At 52.1% G+C, this 18,463-nt stretch overlaps 1 protein-coding gene across 4 annotated transcripts in view; it reads left to right on the top strand.

The window, feature by feature from the left end:
- Positions 1 to 18,463, top strand: part of LOC116943469 (TBC1 domain family member 1-like) — an 88,682-nt gene that overhangs the window by 53,248 nt on the left and 16,971 nt on the right. The window contains exons 9-14 of one of the 4 annotated variants that reach the window (XM_076067842.1): positions 1,464 to 1,553; positions 2,257 to 2,642; positions 4,643 to 4,750; positions 10,522 to 10,721; positions 11,115 to 11,402; positions 18,119 to 18,283. In XM_076067842.1, the coding sequence (XP_075923957.1) occupies positions 1,464 to 1,553; positions 2,257 to 2,642; positions 4,643 to 4,750; positions 10,522 to 10,721; positions 11,115 to 11,402; positions 18,119 to 18,283 (1,237 nt within the window). Of the gene's footprint in view, positions 1 to 1,463; positions 1,554 to 2,256; positions 2,643 to 3,576; positions 3,745 to 4,642; positions 4,751 to 10,521; positions 10,722 to 11,114; positions 11,403 to 15,505; positions 15,985 to 18,118; positions 18,284 to 18,463 lie in introns of those variants that run through there. The other 3 variants (XM_076067841.1, XM_032956259.2, XM_032956260.2) reach the window with 3 other exon arrangements.

Below are 18,463 nucleotides of genomic sequence, written 5' to 3'. Positions count from 1 at the left end.
AGTTTCCTCCCAGGAGGGGGGTGGGGGATTAGAGTGAGATGAGAGGGAGGAGAGCGCTAGTCAGGGGAGAGTGCCTTGGAAGACGTTAACGAGGGTGAGTGGCGACTTTGAAATTGATTTGGGATTGGATCATCATCGCAATTGTCATGATAATCCTCATTTTTATCGTTGTCAATATTATTATTGCAACCGCACGTTTCCACGACTACGCAGAGGGATCCATTTCGATCTACGTCGAGATTAACTCCCGCGTCGTCACTGTGTTCTGTTTGCGTAGCATATGACTGATAAGCCCCATGAATAGGAGGCGCGTAAACAAAAATATAACAACAAATATCTTTGGAATATACATCACAGAACGGGGTCGAGATACGCCCCGCGTTGTAACGCAACTGCTGGCATTCTCGCACGTGCGCACGCTTGCTAATGCGCACTTGAACTTGACCCCACCCCCGCCAGCCCCCAGGCCCCCTTAGTCTTATCTGGCTCCCCAGCGTGCGCCACCCTCGCGTATCTCCTGCGCCGCTGCGCCTGCCAGTTTCCCTGCGCATTTGATTGGGAAAACGAATGGTCCCATCACCGTGCAAAATAAGGACGCATTGATGATAAAGCAATAACTATAAAGCAGCAGTGAAATGGGGGGGGGGGCGGGAGGGGGGGGGGGGTTGTGGCACGGCCCCAGCGGAAGGAGAGCTTTGCGGTTCAGCTCTAGTAGACCACCCTGGTTAGTACTATCGTATTAATCATAAAATACTACGCGTTGTCTGCTTCACAGTGGACTTTAAAGATATCATGCAGTCCCACACCACTGCCCCTCTCGCCCCCACTTGCCCTGCCCCTCTTGGGTTTATTAATAGAAAGGATCGGCCAACCTTGCGAAATTTGAACTATAAGCGCTGTAACAAAGGACGCATACGACCCATACCTCGGGGCAGTTTGCTTATTTTTGGAAGTGTACCATGCGCCGATAAACATGAATAAAGAAAATAAATATAATAAATAAAGGCTAAATCTGGTGGCTTCTTTCAAATCGAGTTGGCCATCGTGTGTCAGCGTCACCATCAAAATTTACAAACATTAAAAAATTACATCGCAACGTGCATCGACGTTATTGATGATTCAAAATGATGATGACGATGATGGCAATGACGATGATCATAAGAATGTTGACCATGACGATGAATCTGATAATGATGATGACAATAGTAGCTGCAGTCACGATAACTGACGACATCAACGTTGATGACGGGCAATGATGATGACGATAATGACGAAGGTGATGATGAAAATGATGACGATGACAACATTGACCACAGCGATGATGAATTTGATGACGGCAGTGATGACGAGAATGATGAACATGAAAACTACAATGACGACGACAAAAATTCTAACGATGATGTCGGCGGTGATGTGTGTGTGCGCGTGTGCGTGCGTGCGTGCGTGCGTGCGCGCGTACGCAGGGAGGGGGGAGAATGCGCAGCCGCCTGGGCAGCGTTGACAACTACGACTCCCTGCGCGAGCGCAGCCTCAACGCGTGCGAGTCGACGAGGGTAAGGCAGGGGCAGAGGACAGGGGGGGGCAGGGACAGGCGTGGGGCAGGACGAGGGAAAAGGGCTAGGATTGGTGCAAAGGAAAGTGGCCAATCGGCCTCAGACAGGACCTTCTTGAAGAAAGAGCCGTGAGACATGGCGTGGCATTCCTGGACAAGTGACCGTGGTTTGCTTCTCGTACGATACTTCAATACGTTCATGTTCCTCGGAGAAGACGAACCTGTGTAGGACTTATTCGAGGGCTGCACAAGCTTGAAATACTATCGACCGAGTCGATCCACACGGCTTCAAACTCTACCTCCAGGTCGACACAGAGGCGAGGAGAACTACAGGCCACCACAATGGGGAAGTTCAACACCGAGGCCAAGGGGAAGTGATTGTGTTTTATATTCGCTGCGGGCGGCCGTGGCGGTAGTGGTGGCTGTGTGGAACTGGCTGGCCTCACAGCCACGCGTGGTGGTGGTGGTGGTGGAAGCTGATTCACATGCGATTACATAAGCGATCTGTCACTCACAACCCAACGAGCCGGTCGCCCTCCTCTCGTTTATAATCTTTCTTCTGTCCTTGTGGCCACCATGGGGGTAAATGACAACAACTTTAATAATAAAAAAAAAACTGCAAAAATAAAACACTCATTTGCCCGAAAAATTCCGTCATTAATTTTGTAAAAAAAAAAAAAATTGTCCCCTGCTGCCCCCTTCAGGACGGATCGCCTGGCGCGTCGCCTCCCCTCTCGCCGACGCTCAGCCCCCATTCGCCTCCCACGCCGGAATCTCCGCTGCAGATGCGACGCCGCGCTCACACCTTCAGCCACTCGCTGCCGCAGGGCAGCGGGGCGCAGCGGCACATCACCTTCGCCGACGAGCGGGCCGAGTCGACGGGCCAGGCCGGGGCGACGCCAACGCCGCCGCCGCCTTCCTCCTCCGTGTCCGCCTCCGCCTCGTCCTCCTCCTTCTCTGCCGCCTCCTTTTCCGCCTCCTCGTCGCTGTCTTCCTCCACGGCCGCCGCGGCCGCCGCGGCCGCCGCCGTGGGAAAGAGCAAGCTGCAGCGCTTCTACTCGTTCCACAGCGAGACGCACCATCGCAAAGGGTGGGTGCCACCCTTCGCTCACGACCTCCAATGACCCGAACGACTTGAATGACCCGAACGACCCAGGTCGAAAACATTGCTCTCTAGAGCCCGATTAGTGTGGCCACGGAGCTTGTTTATGGGCTAAATGTCGTTGGCAGGCCCATTCCTAGTAGTAGGCCGCGTGTGTGGTTGCGGGCCAGGTGAAACAAAGTCGCGGGTCTTCTCCGGCACGTTGGAGCCGTGGTAGATTCCCCCGCCCGTTGCCTGAATTGGCTGCCCCCTTGCTCGTGCTGTCCCCCACCCCTCTTTGCTTGCCCTCTTCCCCCTGCCTTGCATGTCCCACTCTCCCTGCCTCGCATGCGCCGGTCTGTGCTCTATAGAAAAGTAAGAGGTTGAGTGTTTTGGTTTTGTTTCTCCCGTCTCCCGAGCCCATGAACGCCCGAGTTCTCGAACGCCCCCACGGACCTTTCCTACCCCTCCCTCTTGGGCTCCATGTAGATCGCCGTGTGTCATTTTGCGTGCTCTGCTCTGCTCTTCTCTTCTGCTGCTGCCTTTGCGGTGTCCTTGTTAGAGGAATGATCGACCGAAATAACAAACGGCCCTTAAAATATACAACGTACGCTTTCGCAACCGATATTATTCTTTGTAATAGAATGTTTCATCCTTGGTCTGATCGCGCGAGTGAAAAAACGTGTGGGCCGGAGCTTGAGAGCCGTGTCAGGAATGCCCAGCGAGACGCACGGCCTCGGCGTGTAGCGACAAAATATGAGCCATTCATATTATTCGGTTGGGATCTTTCCTCATCAACGTCACCGCCTGTCGACATTCGCCTCTCGTCCTCCGTGTCCTTCCTCTGTGTGCATTTGTCCGTCCCCTCTCCGCGCTGTCTTCCTCCGTCCCTGCGTCTCTCCTCTCTCTCTCTCTCCTCCCGTCATCGTCGTCCTCCTCGCAGTCCCGGGGAAGGGGAGGGAGAGGGTAGTCTCTCCGGCTCCCCGGCCTCCCCAGGCCCTGCTACTCTTCATCCTTCCCCTTCTGCTCCCGGCCTGCTAAAATACCTTCTCAACAGCCAGCACCAGCAGCAGCAGCACCAGCAGCAGCAGCCTGCCTCTGCTACGAGAAGGTCAGTGAGGGGGAGGGGGAGGAGCTACGCGTGATTTGCGCTTTGAGTGGCGGCAGATTTGTGCCGGAAAGTCGACACTTGTTTAAGAAACAATTTGATTTACTTGACTTGACTTAACCGCGCGGTGTATATAAATGTATAGCGCGTTTGTTGCGGAGATTTGCGTTTCGTGCCCAAGTGGCTGTCCTGGTTAATACGGGATCATAATTGGTTTGTTTAGGCCACGTAACGGTCTGGCAACGGGGTTTTCTCGTTTTTCGCCGTGACACCTCCACCACCTTGATACAGCCAGACAAATCAGATCGTCGTGCGTGCAAGCGTTCACCGGTAAGATGGAGAACAACACTCGGCCAGATTTAGCAATGACCCATGAATATTCGACAAAAATTCCAGCCTTCTGGACAGTGGCTTCTGAGGGTTTTTCCGCAAAACACACACACACACACACAGCTAAAGTTGTCTGGGCGATGGTGCACATAACATGGCGGGGTTAGAGGCCTGCTGCGTTCGACCCGTGTGTTGTGACGATTTGTTGGTTGTGACGGTAAACACTATTCGGGTCGTGACGCGCGCGATTCCATTGCGGGGTCATTTTCCCCGACTCTCATGCACGTCGTTGGCTCCCGCCGCATGAACTCCTGATATTAAAGCAGGGCGGTCACCGGTTTTATTCGTGAACCTACGTAACGAGCGCTAGCCTCGCGTCGCTGCCTCCCACCCCCCCCCCCCACCCCCCCGCCGCCCTGATGTGTCGAGGGACAAGCGGTAATGCGGAAGCGCCGTTTCCAACACGGATTAAAACTGAACTGCACGTGCGCGTGTGTGACGCGCGCCCCCCATGTGTACGTGCGCGTGTGTGACGCGCGCCCCCCATGTGTACGTGCGTGTGTGCCGCTAGCGTTGTGCCGGCTCGCCCTGCCGACCCGCGCCACCGCCTCACAGCCTCGGCCTCCTCGCCGAGTCTCCTGCGGATGCTAAACCCTGTGGCCGAGCATGGGGGGTCTGGGTACGAACGCTGGTGTGGAGGGGGGAAGGGGTGAGGCGGGCACGCAAGGGGCTTACTGGGGGGGGCGGTACGGCGTATGTGATTATAGCGTCGCTGGTGGTGGGCGGTCAGGTTGATTATGGGCAAATTAATTAACAAATTAATCAACCCCCAGGTTTTCTCACCCCCCGCGTCCAGCGCGAAAGCCGAATCCGGGCATCTGCTGTAAATGATACAGCAGTGATTTCACCCTCCCTAACGAGGATAAAGGAAGACGCGTCTGAGCTGGCGGGCAACACCCCTTTACAAGCTCCAAGCCTCGTTGGGCAACGCAGCCGGGGCAGAGGGAGCAGGAGGGGAGGGTAGGATCTTGAGCTTGTATGAGTAACCGTGGCAGATAGTACACGGCACAGATGACAGGGGGTAATGGATGTTCTATATGATGTTGGCTGACATTTTAGGTATATATCCAGACAGCCGCCTATTGTTACAGCCCAGAAACACAATGGCCGCGCAACAAAACGCTTTGCGTTAAATGTGTCTCTGCACTCAATTTGGCAAAAAAATTGCATCCCTGAGAATACAAATATTTGTTTGACATGTCGTGCGACGAACATTCCTCTCTGGAGCAGGTTTGAGTGGGGAAAGTTGCTGCCCTCTATTGTCTAAACCAGAGGTCACTTTGAATGGATCTCAGAAGTAGTTTTGTGGCATCCGCTTCTGTGGATCGTTCTCTAACAAGTGGATTCTTCGGCTTAACCCATGACGCCGAAAGCCCAATCGGGACATCTCGCCGATCTAGAGTCGGCTTGTTCCTCGTGTTGTTCGGCACGACGTCTGACATTTCAACTCCTGAAAAAGCTCTCGGCACGGGAGCGAAACGTCGAACATCGTACCGAACAGCGCGCGACGCAACCCTAAAGGGCATTGTGAGAGAGCAGCATCGCCATGAAAACCTTCGCAGCGATGTAATCGTGATAGAGTTAGGGAGAATTGCAAAACGTAAATTAATGAAGGTTTGCTTTCGAGACTTGGTGTGCCAGCCTGCTATTGTTTGTGGCTGCGTCTTCCTTTAGCCACCGCTGCGGATTTGCCTTGACCCAACCATATCGGTGGCGCTGATCGGGAAGCTCGTGGCTATCGGGGTTAATCAAGGCAGGCCGTGGATGAATTCTGCCTTATAAATGTAAATAACTACATGATTATTTATTCTGATTTCGACCAAGTTTTGCCGACGACAAGCTGCACAGTTTTAGCCGAGTCTCCCGTTCGTGGATTCCGTTCGCTCATTCATTCATTCATTCTCACAGTCTCATCGACCTAAGCAATCGCACATTCACTCAAACGCTCTTAGTTATTAAATTCCCCCGCCGCCACCACCTCCGCCCGCCCGCTATCATCAGATCAGCCAATCATTAAACGCGATAAATATTCATCTTCTTGGTTCTTTCGATAAAGTCGCGTAGAAGGGAAACAATAAAATAATAAAAATATATTACAATAAAATTCTCGCAAAATAAATCAAAACGATAAATATTTTCACGAACCCGCTTCCGTTCCTCCCCGAAAACGACCCATCTCTGCTCCCTAGCTCATCCTGCTGCTGCGACCCAGTTACAACCAGGCCTACCCCGACCCCTCCTTAACCACTCTCACCTTGTCCTCCAAAACTGAACAACCACCACCACGTTTAATAACCGCACTCTCTATTTTATCCACTAGGATCTTTTGTACGATTTCAGAATTATTGTAAAAGCACCTTGAACTCAGGTGCTATATAAATCTATGTAAGATTGCCAATTGCTTTGTTTGATGTGCCATATTTGGCGCTCCTCAGTGCAACAGCGCAGTCTCTGATAACGGTACTAACTCACTTCCGTCTGCCTCTTCATTCAGACTCGTTCGTTTTGCCTCTTCACTGGCGGTCACGCTTTGCTCTTCGGTGGGCATCGGTGGTTGCATCAGAATCATCAGAATATTTATCCTGGATAAATCCGGTGAGCTGTGTAGCTCTTTTTCACGGATGTCCAGCAGCGCAGTGATCATCAGGCTCATTGATGTCCATCCACTCGTAGCCATCGTTGGCTTAAAATTTTAATCACTGGGTTTGCCATGAACTTCCTGAGCACAGTTAACGCCGATGGCCATGTGATTGTTACCTCTAAACCTTGGGTGCCGTGTGTCGGTGTTTGGCGGGGCAGTTCCACGATTTCAAACGTGTACGTTTAAGGTGACATTTTGTATGTATTTGTGAGTTGTAATATACTGGGCTGGGTGGGAAGGGGGGAGGTAGGGAGATTGGAATGTGTTTTTGACAGGATAACGGGATGGGAGCCGTGGGCACAGTGATTAGAGCTGCACTGTGAACCCAGCAGCCTGAGTTTGATTGCCAGGATTACTATTTTTATTTTATTTTACCAGGTAAGGCCCACTGAGCTATGTAGCTCTTTTTCAGAAGCGACCTGGCCACAAATGATAGCCCAAAGAAGTCGCTTATCACGTGGAAATTTATAGCAGCCAAATACTCTCAAATGCATGTTTATAAATGTGGAGGAGAAATAGCCACGTGACCACGGGGGAGAACATGCAAACTCCACATATGCAGGCGTCAGGGTCGGGATCGAACCCACGCTCTCCTGCACGCCAGGCAAGGTAGTTAACATCTCCTAGCCACTGTGGCGTCCACCGGTGGATTGAGAACGGCTGGAATTCATTTTTTTTTTACGGACGGCAAGAAACGCGGGCGGAACATCCTCGGCATGCTGTGCATGGGAAGATGACGGCCCCCCATTGCCGCGCGTGTCCCACCGCGCACGACCTGCGCGGTGGGACATTGCTCCGTGAGCCGCCAGGGGTTGCCTCGCCATCGGGGGCGAACGTTCGAGACGCTTTAAACACGCGGGTAGATCGCGTGGCGTATTAAAGCGCTGGACTCTGTCCGCTTTGGGAGTGATATCTCCGCCACCAATTAGGGCCGTGATTCACGTGGAAATGATGCGCGTCACGTTTCTTTTGCCGGGGGGCTGTGGTGGGGGACGGGGACAATGGGGAACGCTCGGAAAAATCCCGCGGTGGTGTCCGACGTACTCTAATGATACTTATTTGGATATGTATCATTAGGGTATGTATTGTTAGAGTATGCATTGTTAGGGTTTGTATTACTGGGGTATCTTTTACTGGGGTATCTATTACTAGGGTATGTATTGTTAGGGAATGTTTTACTAGAGTGTGTCTTATTAGGATATGTATTGCTAAGGTATGTCTTATTAGGGTATGCCTTACTAGGATGAGTTCACCAATGTTGACTGGTTGCCTGATGAGTGGAACTGCCCAGAGATGTAACAATGTATTGATTAATTAATTCACATCATTTCCTGAGCACGTGTGAGATTCAACTTTTTTGTTTTTACCGATTCGTTAAGTACAGTGCAGTCTATGTTGTTGGGTGCAGCAAATTCCCTGCGACCGATGCAGCTACTATAGGCCGTCACGTGATTCGGCGGCCCTGAATCGTCACCGGATCGCGCGGGGGCTTGATCGCTACGCTCCTTGCAGACGGTGTTGGACGGGGGGGAGGGATCTATCTGATTATTGTAGGGTTGCCACCTGTGTTTAGTTTGTTGTCCTTCCCCGCACCTCCGATTAGCAAGATTGGCTACGTATGGTGGTGCGAGAGAAGTTCAACGTGCATACTGTGAGGTCGAAAATAATTGGGATATATCATGGGAAGAAGAAGAATATCTTACAGTGGTGGATTAGGGGAGTACTACATTTGAATGCATCGTCTTGAGTAGCGTATTATTATTACTACGACAAGTCACAAGAACCAGAACTGTTAATGTCCTAGGGGGAACACTCAGGACTATGTTCTCAACAAGAGGGCAATCCTAGGACAGGTGGCAACCCTAGCTGATTGAGGCATCCCATTTACAGTAATTTTGTTCGTGAACAACATAGCCGGGGAGCCGCGTCCGAGCGAACCATTTGCGCAAACTTTGTGGCATGCATCCGATTCGTTTGCACGTCGGCGTCTCTGCAATCGGTTTGCGAGCAATTGCACGCAGCCGGTCGCTGCACGCATTGGAGACAACAAAGTCGACTTCCGAGCGTCGATCTGCTTTGCCACTTGTGTAGCGACGTAATTCATCACCACGTGACTCGTCCACGAGGTACGATTTGATCGATACAATCGCGGGTAAAAGTTCACCGTTTGACTGTTCCCTTCTTCTTTGGTTCTTTCGGTAAAGTCACGTAGAATGAGAATAAAATAATAAACTGATCAAATAAATTAACACAATAACATTCTCCACCTAGTACATGGTGCCTCTGTGGATGTGTAGGCTTTGACTTTAACATAGCTATTTCTGTGACCAGTCACAAGCTAATCACTCAGCTATTTCAATGCTAAATTCTATGCTAATTCCTTTGTCAAGGCGCTCTGTTTCTTCTCACACAGCTTAAAGGTCGCGGTCTGAGCTTGGCTGTGTTCACTCCAGCGCTGTCCTCCAGACAGTCTCGTCCCTTCACCTGATGAAGGCCGCTTGTGTTGTGGCCGAAACGTCGTGAGAATTTTATTGTGTTATTTTATTTGATCAATTTATTATTTTATTCTCATTCTACGTGACTTTACCGAAAGAACCAAAGAAGATGAATCCTTGCAGTCACGAAAGCTTTAAATCGAAATTTGACTGTTCCCTGTTGCGCGACCGTTCGCTCGGATGTGGGCAAAGCAGTGGCGGTCGATTTTCTTTTTTTAAGTTGCGACAACTTTTGGTTGCTCAAACGATCGCTCGGGTGTGGAGCCGCACAATAACCCGCCCCTCCCCCCTCACTCGTGCGTCACCGCCTGTGCGCGTTCTGCACGGGACTTGTTCACCCAATGAACCCCCAATCCGTGTTAATCAACCGTACTTAACCCCCCCCCCCCCCTCGAGGTGTCAGAGATTCCGCGTTGATTTTTGTTTTTACTCTGTGGTGGCGAGACGATGGCCACCTGTGTCAACGCAATGATTTCATTCCAAAGATAACCAACGATAACTTCCTCGTTTGTGTTCAGATGCTGCCCCACCTCATTGTGTCGTACCAGCGTGTGTGTCGTGGCGTTTGTGTTTTGCCCGATGTGTATTTGTCGTGCGTTTGGATTTACTAAGTGTGTAGCTGTGTGTGTGTGTGTTCATGCCAGTCAGTGTTTGTGTGTGTTTATGCGGTTAATTATGTGTGAATGTGTATGTGTGCACTACGATTCTGGCGACACGGGTTCGATTCCCGCTCACGGCCAACAGCAGTGGCGATTCTCTGAAACGGTCCTAGGCATCCCCTAGGTCGACTCAGCCTCAAATGAGTACCTAGTGCGGTGTGTAAACATCGCCACTGGGGAAGCAAAGGCGGCCGGGCCTGGTGGTGGCTACCCACTTCCTCGTGCGCCGTTCCAGCCTTCATAGGTGCTACTTGCTAACAGCACTTGCCCAAAAAGTATTGCTCAACGCTATACGGGGCATCTTTCTTCGTACACGTTTTGTCTGTGTAGAATTGTTTGTGTGTTTTTGTGTGCACCTGTCCCGGCACAAGGGCCCCGGTGACGTCTCCTTGTTGTCATGTTGTTTTTGTGCGTGCGTGTGTTTGTCATTATGAGTACGTCAGTACGTATGTACACGCACCCACCTCCCCCTGTACTCATTCACTCGCACGGTGCGCGCGCGCGCGCGTGTGCATTTGTGCGTGCGTCCGTTTGTCTCTCCGTGCGACCCCCCCCTCCCGCCTGCCCCCCTGCACCCAACCATCATCACCCACAGTGACCTCGACTGGGGCGGCTCCGGTTCCGGCGCCTCCCTGCGGGGGGTCTGGGCTGAATTGGGGGGCCACAACCCCCCCGGGCGGCCGAGCTGTCCCCCCGCGCGGCAGCGCCGCATCTCGTGGCGCCAGCACATCTTCCTGCGCGTCGTCGCTCCGGGGAAAAGCTGCGCCGCCTCCCGCGCCGCCGCAGCCGCTAGAGGTCAGAGGTCGCCGCCGCCAACCGCAGTCGACGATGAGCGACGAGGTGGTGGGAGGGGGGGGGGGGCGGTTTGAGGGAGGGCACGGGGTGTGCGGGTGCAAGCGCTGCTGCTTCGGAAGAAGAGGAAGGAAAATGTTGCAGCCACAATCAGAGTTGATTTTGGGGGCCCACAGGTGGTGTGTGCGATTTGGGTTTAAAGGGGGCAGGATAGAGGTCAGGTTAGTTAGAGGTCAGCATGAAATCGTGCGTGGCGAGTTTTGGCGCCCATTGTGGATTCTGAATACGTCTTATGTGCTCCGACGAGTGTTGCATAAATTAACGTAAACAAATATCCACGCACCGATTACTAAATTAATTGGACTCACGCCCATCTGATCCCCAACCCCCGTTCAGACGGCAGCGAGCTTCTCCCTCTCTCGCCGCTGACTCCGCCCCTCGAGGAGAGCCCAATCGGCTCGCTGCTCGACTCCGACTTCCAGCCAATGGGGGACGAGTCGCCCGTGATGCGGCCAACCGGGCCGCGGGCGCCGCCGGCGGACGAGCCAATCGTGATCGAGACGGGTGGCGGCGGCGGGGAGCGCCACGCGCTCTCCCGGGTGGAGCTGCGCCAGCTTTGGAGGAAGGCGATTGACCAGCAGCTGCTGCTCATCCGCGTGGAGCGGCAGAATCGCTTCCGCGAAGGTGTGATTGTGTGGTTGTTGTTGCGTGGTTTCCATGCGGGGGTGCCGTGGTGGTGAGATGTTATCTCCCTCGCCTGGTAAGTTGTGGGGTTCGACCCGGACACATGCATTTTTGGAGTTTGCGTGTTCTCCCTGTGGTCGCGTGGTTTTTCTCCGGGTCCTCCGGTTTTTCCCTTCACATTTAGAAAGATGCATTTAGAGCATTTGGCTGTTATAAATTTCCACACGATGATAAGCCACTTCTTTGAGCTATCATTGTTGGCGAGGCTGAGTCTGAAAAAGAACTATATACAGGGTGCTTCAAAAAAATGTGAACGCTTCCGAGAATTCGCAACAATACCACGAGGAATGTGCTGCCGCCTCCGGGCTCTGGAGACCACCTGGAGAAAATTCCAGGCCACGTGTTGACAACGATGGCGAACAAGCGTTACAGTGCATTATCCGTTCTTCCATTAAAAACGAGAGTCAGATATAAGTGTTTAAAAAAAAATGTAAGCACCCTATCGTTCAGTGGACCTTACCTGGTAAAATACAAATTTGTTTAGTTCACACAACAGAGAAAACAGCCAGCGGTGATCCGTTGGGTGGGGTGGTGGCGGGCGGGGGCGTGCACCGGGCCAATCACCCCTGTCCACCTCTCGCCGTGACCACACCGACGATCCACGCCATCTCGTCGGCCGCTCGGCACCCCCCCCCCCCATGTCCCAGATGCTCTCGGCTTATACACTGGTCCACAGCCAAAATGCTTCCGAAATAAATATAGTTCGACTTTACTCATTCTGGGTCACCGAGAATAGAGATGACGCTTAACCTTGTTGATTGGCTCTAGTCTTCAAGATATGCTACCGGGTCAGTATATATGACCCTTGACCTGGGAATGGCGGCGGATAAGTGAGTTATAAAAGAAAGGGATCTCAATTTAAGCAACAAATTATCAAAATACATCTTTGACTGCATCTATGAATACATCTTTGACTGGGTTTGGACAGTAGTTGCTTTTGAGCAAAACAATGAATGATGCAATCTGAACCTGGTATTGCGTCATACATGATATGAATTGCATCATGTTATTCCTGTAAGTCATGGATGATGCAACCATAAGTAGGCTTACATCTCTCTGCTGAACAAATTGCCCGAAATCAGCTCTAGAAATCATACAGTGTCGTGCTCTCTTATTTGTCAGTGTTTGATTTTGCAAAGGGACACATTTCTGTTCAGCCAAAGTGAGCAGAGATGCCTCGTACTTGTGTGAACAAAGCAGATAACTTCTGCTATGTTTGTGGTGAAGTGACTTTTGCATCACAAAAGCGCAGTATAACCACTATGGTTAAGAAAACCTATCGCCTTGATTTTGGCTGCAAAATTGGAGATCAGGACAAGATGTGGGCCCCACACATATGCTGCAACACGTGTGCAACAAATCAGGAAAAGTAAATCTATGCCTTTTGCAGTGCCAATGATTTGGAGAGAGCCAACAGATCAGATCAGCAATTGCTACTTCTGCATGGCGCCTCCAGTTGGGAAAGGTGTGTCCAAGAAGAAAAAGTGGACTGTGCATTATCCAAACATGCCATCAGCTATACGCCCAGTACCCCACGGAGAAGGACTGCCGGTTCCTGATGCACCAGAATCATTCTCACTTGAGTCAGACGAGGAAGAGGATGAAACTTCTGGTCCTGAACCACCAAGGTCACATGACTCAGATTTTCTCCCATCCTCCTCCTCTGAACCACACCTCATAACACAAGGTGAACTGAAAGACCTTGTCAGGGATTTGAAACTACCCAAGAGTACAGCAGAGCTGTTGGGCTCCAGACTGCAGCAGTGGAATCTCCTGGCAGGTTATGTTAGGATTGCCATGTTCCATGACCGTCAAAAGGATCTTGTCCAATTCTTCTTCATGGAAGGTGATCTTGTAGCCTGCAACAACATCGATGGTGTTATGGCAGCCCTCAACATCGTTCATGATCCAGATGAGTGGAGACTGTTCATTGATTCATCGAAGATGAGTCTCAAAGCTGTTTTGCTGCATCATGGCATCAATTCCAGTTGGTCATGCAGTCCATATGAAGGAAACCTATGACAACATGAAACAACTTTTGAGGTGCATACACTATTACCAACATCAGTGGCATCTTTGTGGCGATTTGAAGGTTGTTGCTCTCTTGCTTGGTCTGGACTGGATACACAAAGTACTGCTGTTTTCTCTGCGAATGGGAAAATCGTGCGAGAGATTCCCACTACATCAAGATAGATTGGCCACTCCGACAGCCATTGGAGCCTGGGAGGAAAAGTGTTCAGCATCCACCACTTGTTGAATCAAGGAAGATTTTGTTAAAACCATTCCACATCAAGCTGGGTCTGATGAAGAACGTTGTCAAAGCCATGGACGAAACACAAGCAGCTTTCAAGTACCTCCGTGGAAAATGTCCAAGGTTAAGTGAAGCTAAGATAAAGGAAGGTGCCTTTGTTGGTCCTCAGATTCGTGAACTTCTTCGAGATGATTCATTTGACAGTGCACTGCGTGGCAATGAAAAGACGGCATGGAGAGCCTTCCAGTTAGTGGCAACAAATTTTATCGGAAACAACAAGGCAGACAACTACAGGGAGTTGGTGGAAAACCTCCTGAAGGCATACAAACGCCTTGGTTGCAACATGTCACTAAAGATACATTTTTTGCACTCTCATCTAGATTTTTTTTCCCCACCGAACTGCGGAGCAGTGAGCTACGAGCGTGGCGAGCGACTCCACCAGGACATTGCCACAATGGAGAAACGCTCTCAGGGCAAATGGAGCCCATCAATGCTCGCAGACTATTGCTGGGCAGTGTCAAGAGATGCTCCTTTTCATGAATACAAGAGACAAGCCAAGAAGCGGCGAGTAGACACTGAATAAGGATTAAACTAAGTACTTATATATACATAATCGTTTATTGCCTTTTGTTTCATAATACATTTTCTGTATGTAACTCTTTTGCTGATTGTTTAAGTGTTACATGAACAGGACAGGTGACATGTTATCACGTAAAGCGACCATAAACACATGAAAAAAAACTAGGTTTATGAGTAAAACGTAAAATGTAAAAAAATATCTTGGGAACAGTAGCCAATCAGTTATTTTAATTGTCAAATTTGAATTCAGCACATCAAAATCCATAACAGACAGCACATTTCATCTCTGAAGCAGACGACCTTTTAAAAAATGGTAGACCAGTGTTATCGGTCAGCAGCAGTGGCTGCCCCCGAGCCCACGCGTTGTGACCTACTTTCACGATATGATGCAGACTTGAGCGCCGGACTTTAATGCGCTGTTGGCGTGACGTGCGCGTGGAGGGGAGCGGAGAGCACGCGATGATGCGATGATGCGATGCACTCGATGTGCTGGCGGGAGATCCGAGCCAGACGGTGTGACGCGGTCGAGTGGGAATGCTCGCAGGGGCTTGGCGATCCTTGACGTCACCAGACAGATTGTTCCCAATGTAATGTGCCCTGGGGCGGGGGACGGGGGGGGGGGCCTGGCGTGACGGGCGGGGGGGGGGGCGAGGTGGCAGAAGGGTCTGTGCTGGGACAGTTGGGGTGGGGGAAGATGCGGGTGGGTGGGGTGATGATATTTGTGTGGTGCTGCTACATGGTTGTGCCCTGTGCGGTGAGTGCGATTTGACGTTGCCTTGTGTGGAGTCATAATTTTTCTCATTAATCGGCTGCCAGGTTTTGCCGGGTAAATACCATTTTAGCCGGTGGTGGTGATGGTGGCACTGTCACTTTTCGAGTGATCGGCAGGGTCGGAGCAATGCTGGCGGTACTGTTCCGCACCGATCGGCAATGCCCAGCACATTGGAGTCATCTTTCTGAGTCACAATCCCCCCCGCCCCACACCCCACTGCCGTCCTCCTGTATCATTAATTTATTAATCTACACAGATGTTTCAGTTTAAATTATTTTATTTTATTTGGCGGTGTTAGATGGAGCTGACCGATAACACTGGTCTACCGGCAATTCAGTGCCCCCCGCCTGCCCCCCTCCCCACCATTTCTGTCCCCCCCCCCCCCCCCCGTGCCCGCCTCGCCCCCCCCCCCCAGCACGAAACTCAAACACGGGCGACCGCGCGTGCATTTCAATAACCTTTCTAGCATCGCATCGACGGCCGTGGGCTCACACTTTCTCCCGGGTGAATCACCGTCTCGGGTAATTGGATGTTTCTCCCCCACCCACCCAGAGGCAGCCCAGCTCGGCCCACAACTGCTGGCGTGGGCGTTCGTGCGTATGTACCGTTGTGCGCGCGCCGAAAGCACGCTCGCGCGTGCGTGTGCGTGGGGATGAGTCACCGAGTGCCAGCGATAGGCAGCGGCAACAACGGCGTCGTGCCCTCATTCGCTGCACCGCACGACCTGCAAAGGCATTCTCCTCCCTTTGTTGTTGTTGTTGTTGTTGCGATCTGGCATTGTGCTCTGGTCTCACCTGCAAGCGTCTAGTTATTCCCTTCACTCGGTGTCCAAAACAATTCGGAGCAGTTGGGTAGGCGCGGCTGCCTTCTTCTTTTGAAGCCCTCCGTCTCTCCTCCGAAGATGCTGCTTTTTTCCAAAGGTCAGATATCAGCATCATCTCTCGTCTGCGCGCGTGCCCGTCTCACTCTTGTTTTGTCTCGTCTTTGTCCATCCCCGGACAAATAAGTACCTCTTGTCTCCCTCCATCTTTCTCCAAGCATCCGTCTGACCGTCTGTCCGTTCATTATTCGTTTGTGCGGCTGGCCTTGCTTACTCGCACTTCGATTTGAAAACAATATCTGGGGGGGTGCGGGAAGGGGGGGGGGGGGAGGGGGTCCTGTGCTGTCATCTCTCCACTCCGCTGGTTATCACCCCAACCCCCCCGCCCGCCACCCCCCGATTCCTGTGGGAATTGCCGGCCGGGAGTTGCGCTGAAAGACAACGCCCCAGCGCGCGTCCGCTCTCCCAGCGGTGTGACAACGACGTCGTGGCTTCGTCGCCGCCGCAGCCCCCGGAGCGATCGTCAACCTCGGTTTGGAAGGAAATTTTTTTTTTTTTTTTTTTTACCGAGCATTGAATTGAAGCGATTCCATGCAGACATGGCCGAGGATTTGCACGCGCGGGAGGTGGCGACGGGATTCGCTGCGATGAGTCACGCGAGCAGTGGAGCTTCCCACGTTTCCCGGCTGCTCATAGCATCGGGGATTCCTTTCTCCAGCCAGTTCTGTCATCCGCAAAATACATCTCCGCACGCGGAACACCACATCCAGTGCGCCTTTCTCGTCTACCTATCTAGCTGTGACTGTGGTTACGATGTATTTTGTACGTATGTTGAACTTCTTTCGCACGGTACGTAGCCAGCCGTGCTTATCGGAGATACTACCTGAAACGGGTGACATCTACACCAGTCTGCCGGCGATCCAGACAAACGTTTTGCGATGAGAGATTCTTTCTGGGCGAGCGAACGAGCGAGCGCGGCTCTCGTTTGCGCGCGCAGGGATATCACATTGGCGGTGCCTTCCAACGTTCGTGCCATCTCCCTCTCTCTCTGTCGGCTTTCAACAAGCCATCCATCATCATCGTCGTCGTCACCAGACACGTTCTATCCACTCCTGGATGATGGCCTCCACCAAGCCGCCGCCACCTTCTCTCTCACCGTCTCGCGATGCGTCAAACCGTCTCTAAGCGGCGCTGGATTTCATCGCTCCGTCTCCCCGGTGGAAGTAGTCTCGGGAGCGTTTCCTCTCCTTTGGCTGCCGCTCCATCCTATGTCTCGACCGCTGTCCGTCATCTTTGATATCCACGACGTGCCCTGCCCGAGCCCATTTACTTCTCGTAGCAGTCAATGTGAATGATAAATTTAACAATGAATCCATACGATGGTCCATATTCGTTATGCGTTTGCGCTACATGGCAGTAGTTTTGTGCAAAAATTCCTGTAAAGTAACCCTCCGCCACCGGTCGAGATTGACGCGTTTATAAACGTGACAGTCTTCCCGAGCCCACTTGCGCACCAGGGAATGTATTATTTAATATTGATGTACGTCCGTGCGATACTTTAGGTTTCTCTTGCAATGACGCGTTTGGTTTTTTCACCGATTTTTATTTCGCTTCATCGCTGTGCTTTGTTTTCTGTTTATTTTTGCCTTTGTCGTTCTGGCGACCCGGGTCGGTCGCATTTTCATGCAAATGAGAAATTAATCTCGTGCTCTCCGGTTCTTCTTCTCACCCTGTTGAACAAACTGAACTTGGTAAGACGTAAGCTTCTGCGATTAACTGGCACAGCTGTTTCTCAGCGCCACGGTGGCGAGATGTTAACTCCCTCGCCTGGTATGCAGGCAGCTGTGGGTTCGATCCAGACCCTGACGCCTGTACATTTGGAGTTTGCGCGTCTCTCTCCCCGGTGGCCACGTGGGATTTTTGTCCGGGTCCTGCGGTTTTTCCCTCCATATTTAGAATCAACATGCGTTCAAGAGTATGTGGCTGCTGTACATTTCCACGTGATAAGCCACTTCGTTGAGCTACCATTTGAAAAAGAGCTCCATAGCTGTCTGCCGGCCGAGTCGGCCTCGAAAAAGAGCTTCTTAGCTCTCAACGGGCTTTACTCGGGAAGTAAACTTCTGGGCCACCTCGGACTGACGGTCGCGTTTGTTCCACCGCCACCGCGGTTCCCCTGTCGCGCCCCCCGCCCCCTCCCCACCCCCTCGCCGCCGTCTCCGCGGGGCGTGCTGCAGCGCGCAGGCAGCTGGAGCAGGAGAAGGCGCAGGCACGTCTGGACTACGCGGAGGTGACGCCGTGCCTTCGCGACGTCACCGTCGTGTGGGAGCGCCTGCTGGGCACGCCCAACCGCGCTCGCGTGCGCTGCGACATGGAGAAGGTGCACGCCGCCATCAGCCAGGGTGAGAGAGAGGGGAGACGGCGTCGCGGTGGCTCGGAGATGTTTACGAGCTTGCCTGGTGTACAGGAGCTCCTGGGCTCGATCCCGGCCCAGACCCCCTGTTGTTTATTCGCGGTGGCAAGATGTTAACTGCCTCGCCCGGTATACAGGAGGTCGCGCCGCGTCTCCCCCTCACCCGTTC

Source organism: Petromyzon marinus, chromosome 18 (genome assembly GCF_048934315.1).
Source record: "Petromyzon marinus isolate PM22_M1 ecotype Great Lakes invasive population chromosome 18, UKy_Petmar_22M1.pri1.0, whole genome shotgun sequence".
Lineage (NCBI taxonomy): Eukaryota > Metazoa > Chordata > Hyperoartia > Petromyzontiformes > Petromyzontidae > Petromyzon > Petromyzon marinus.
This window is presented reverse-complemented; position numbering and strand designations above follow the sequence as displayed.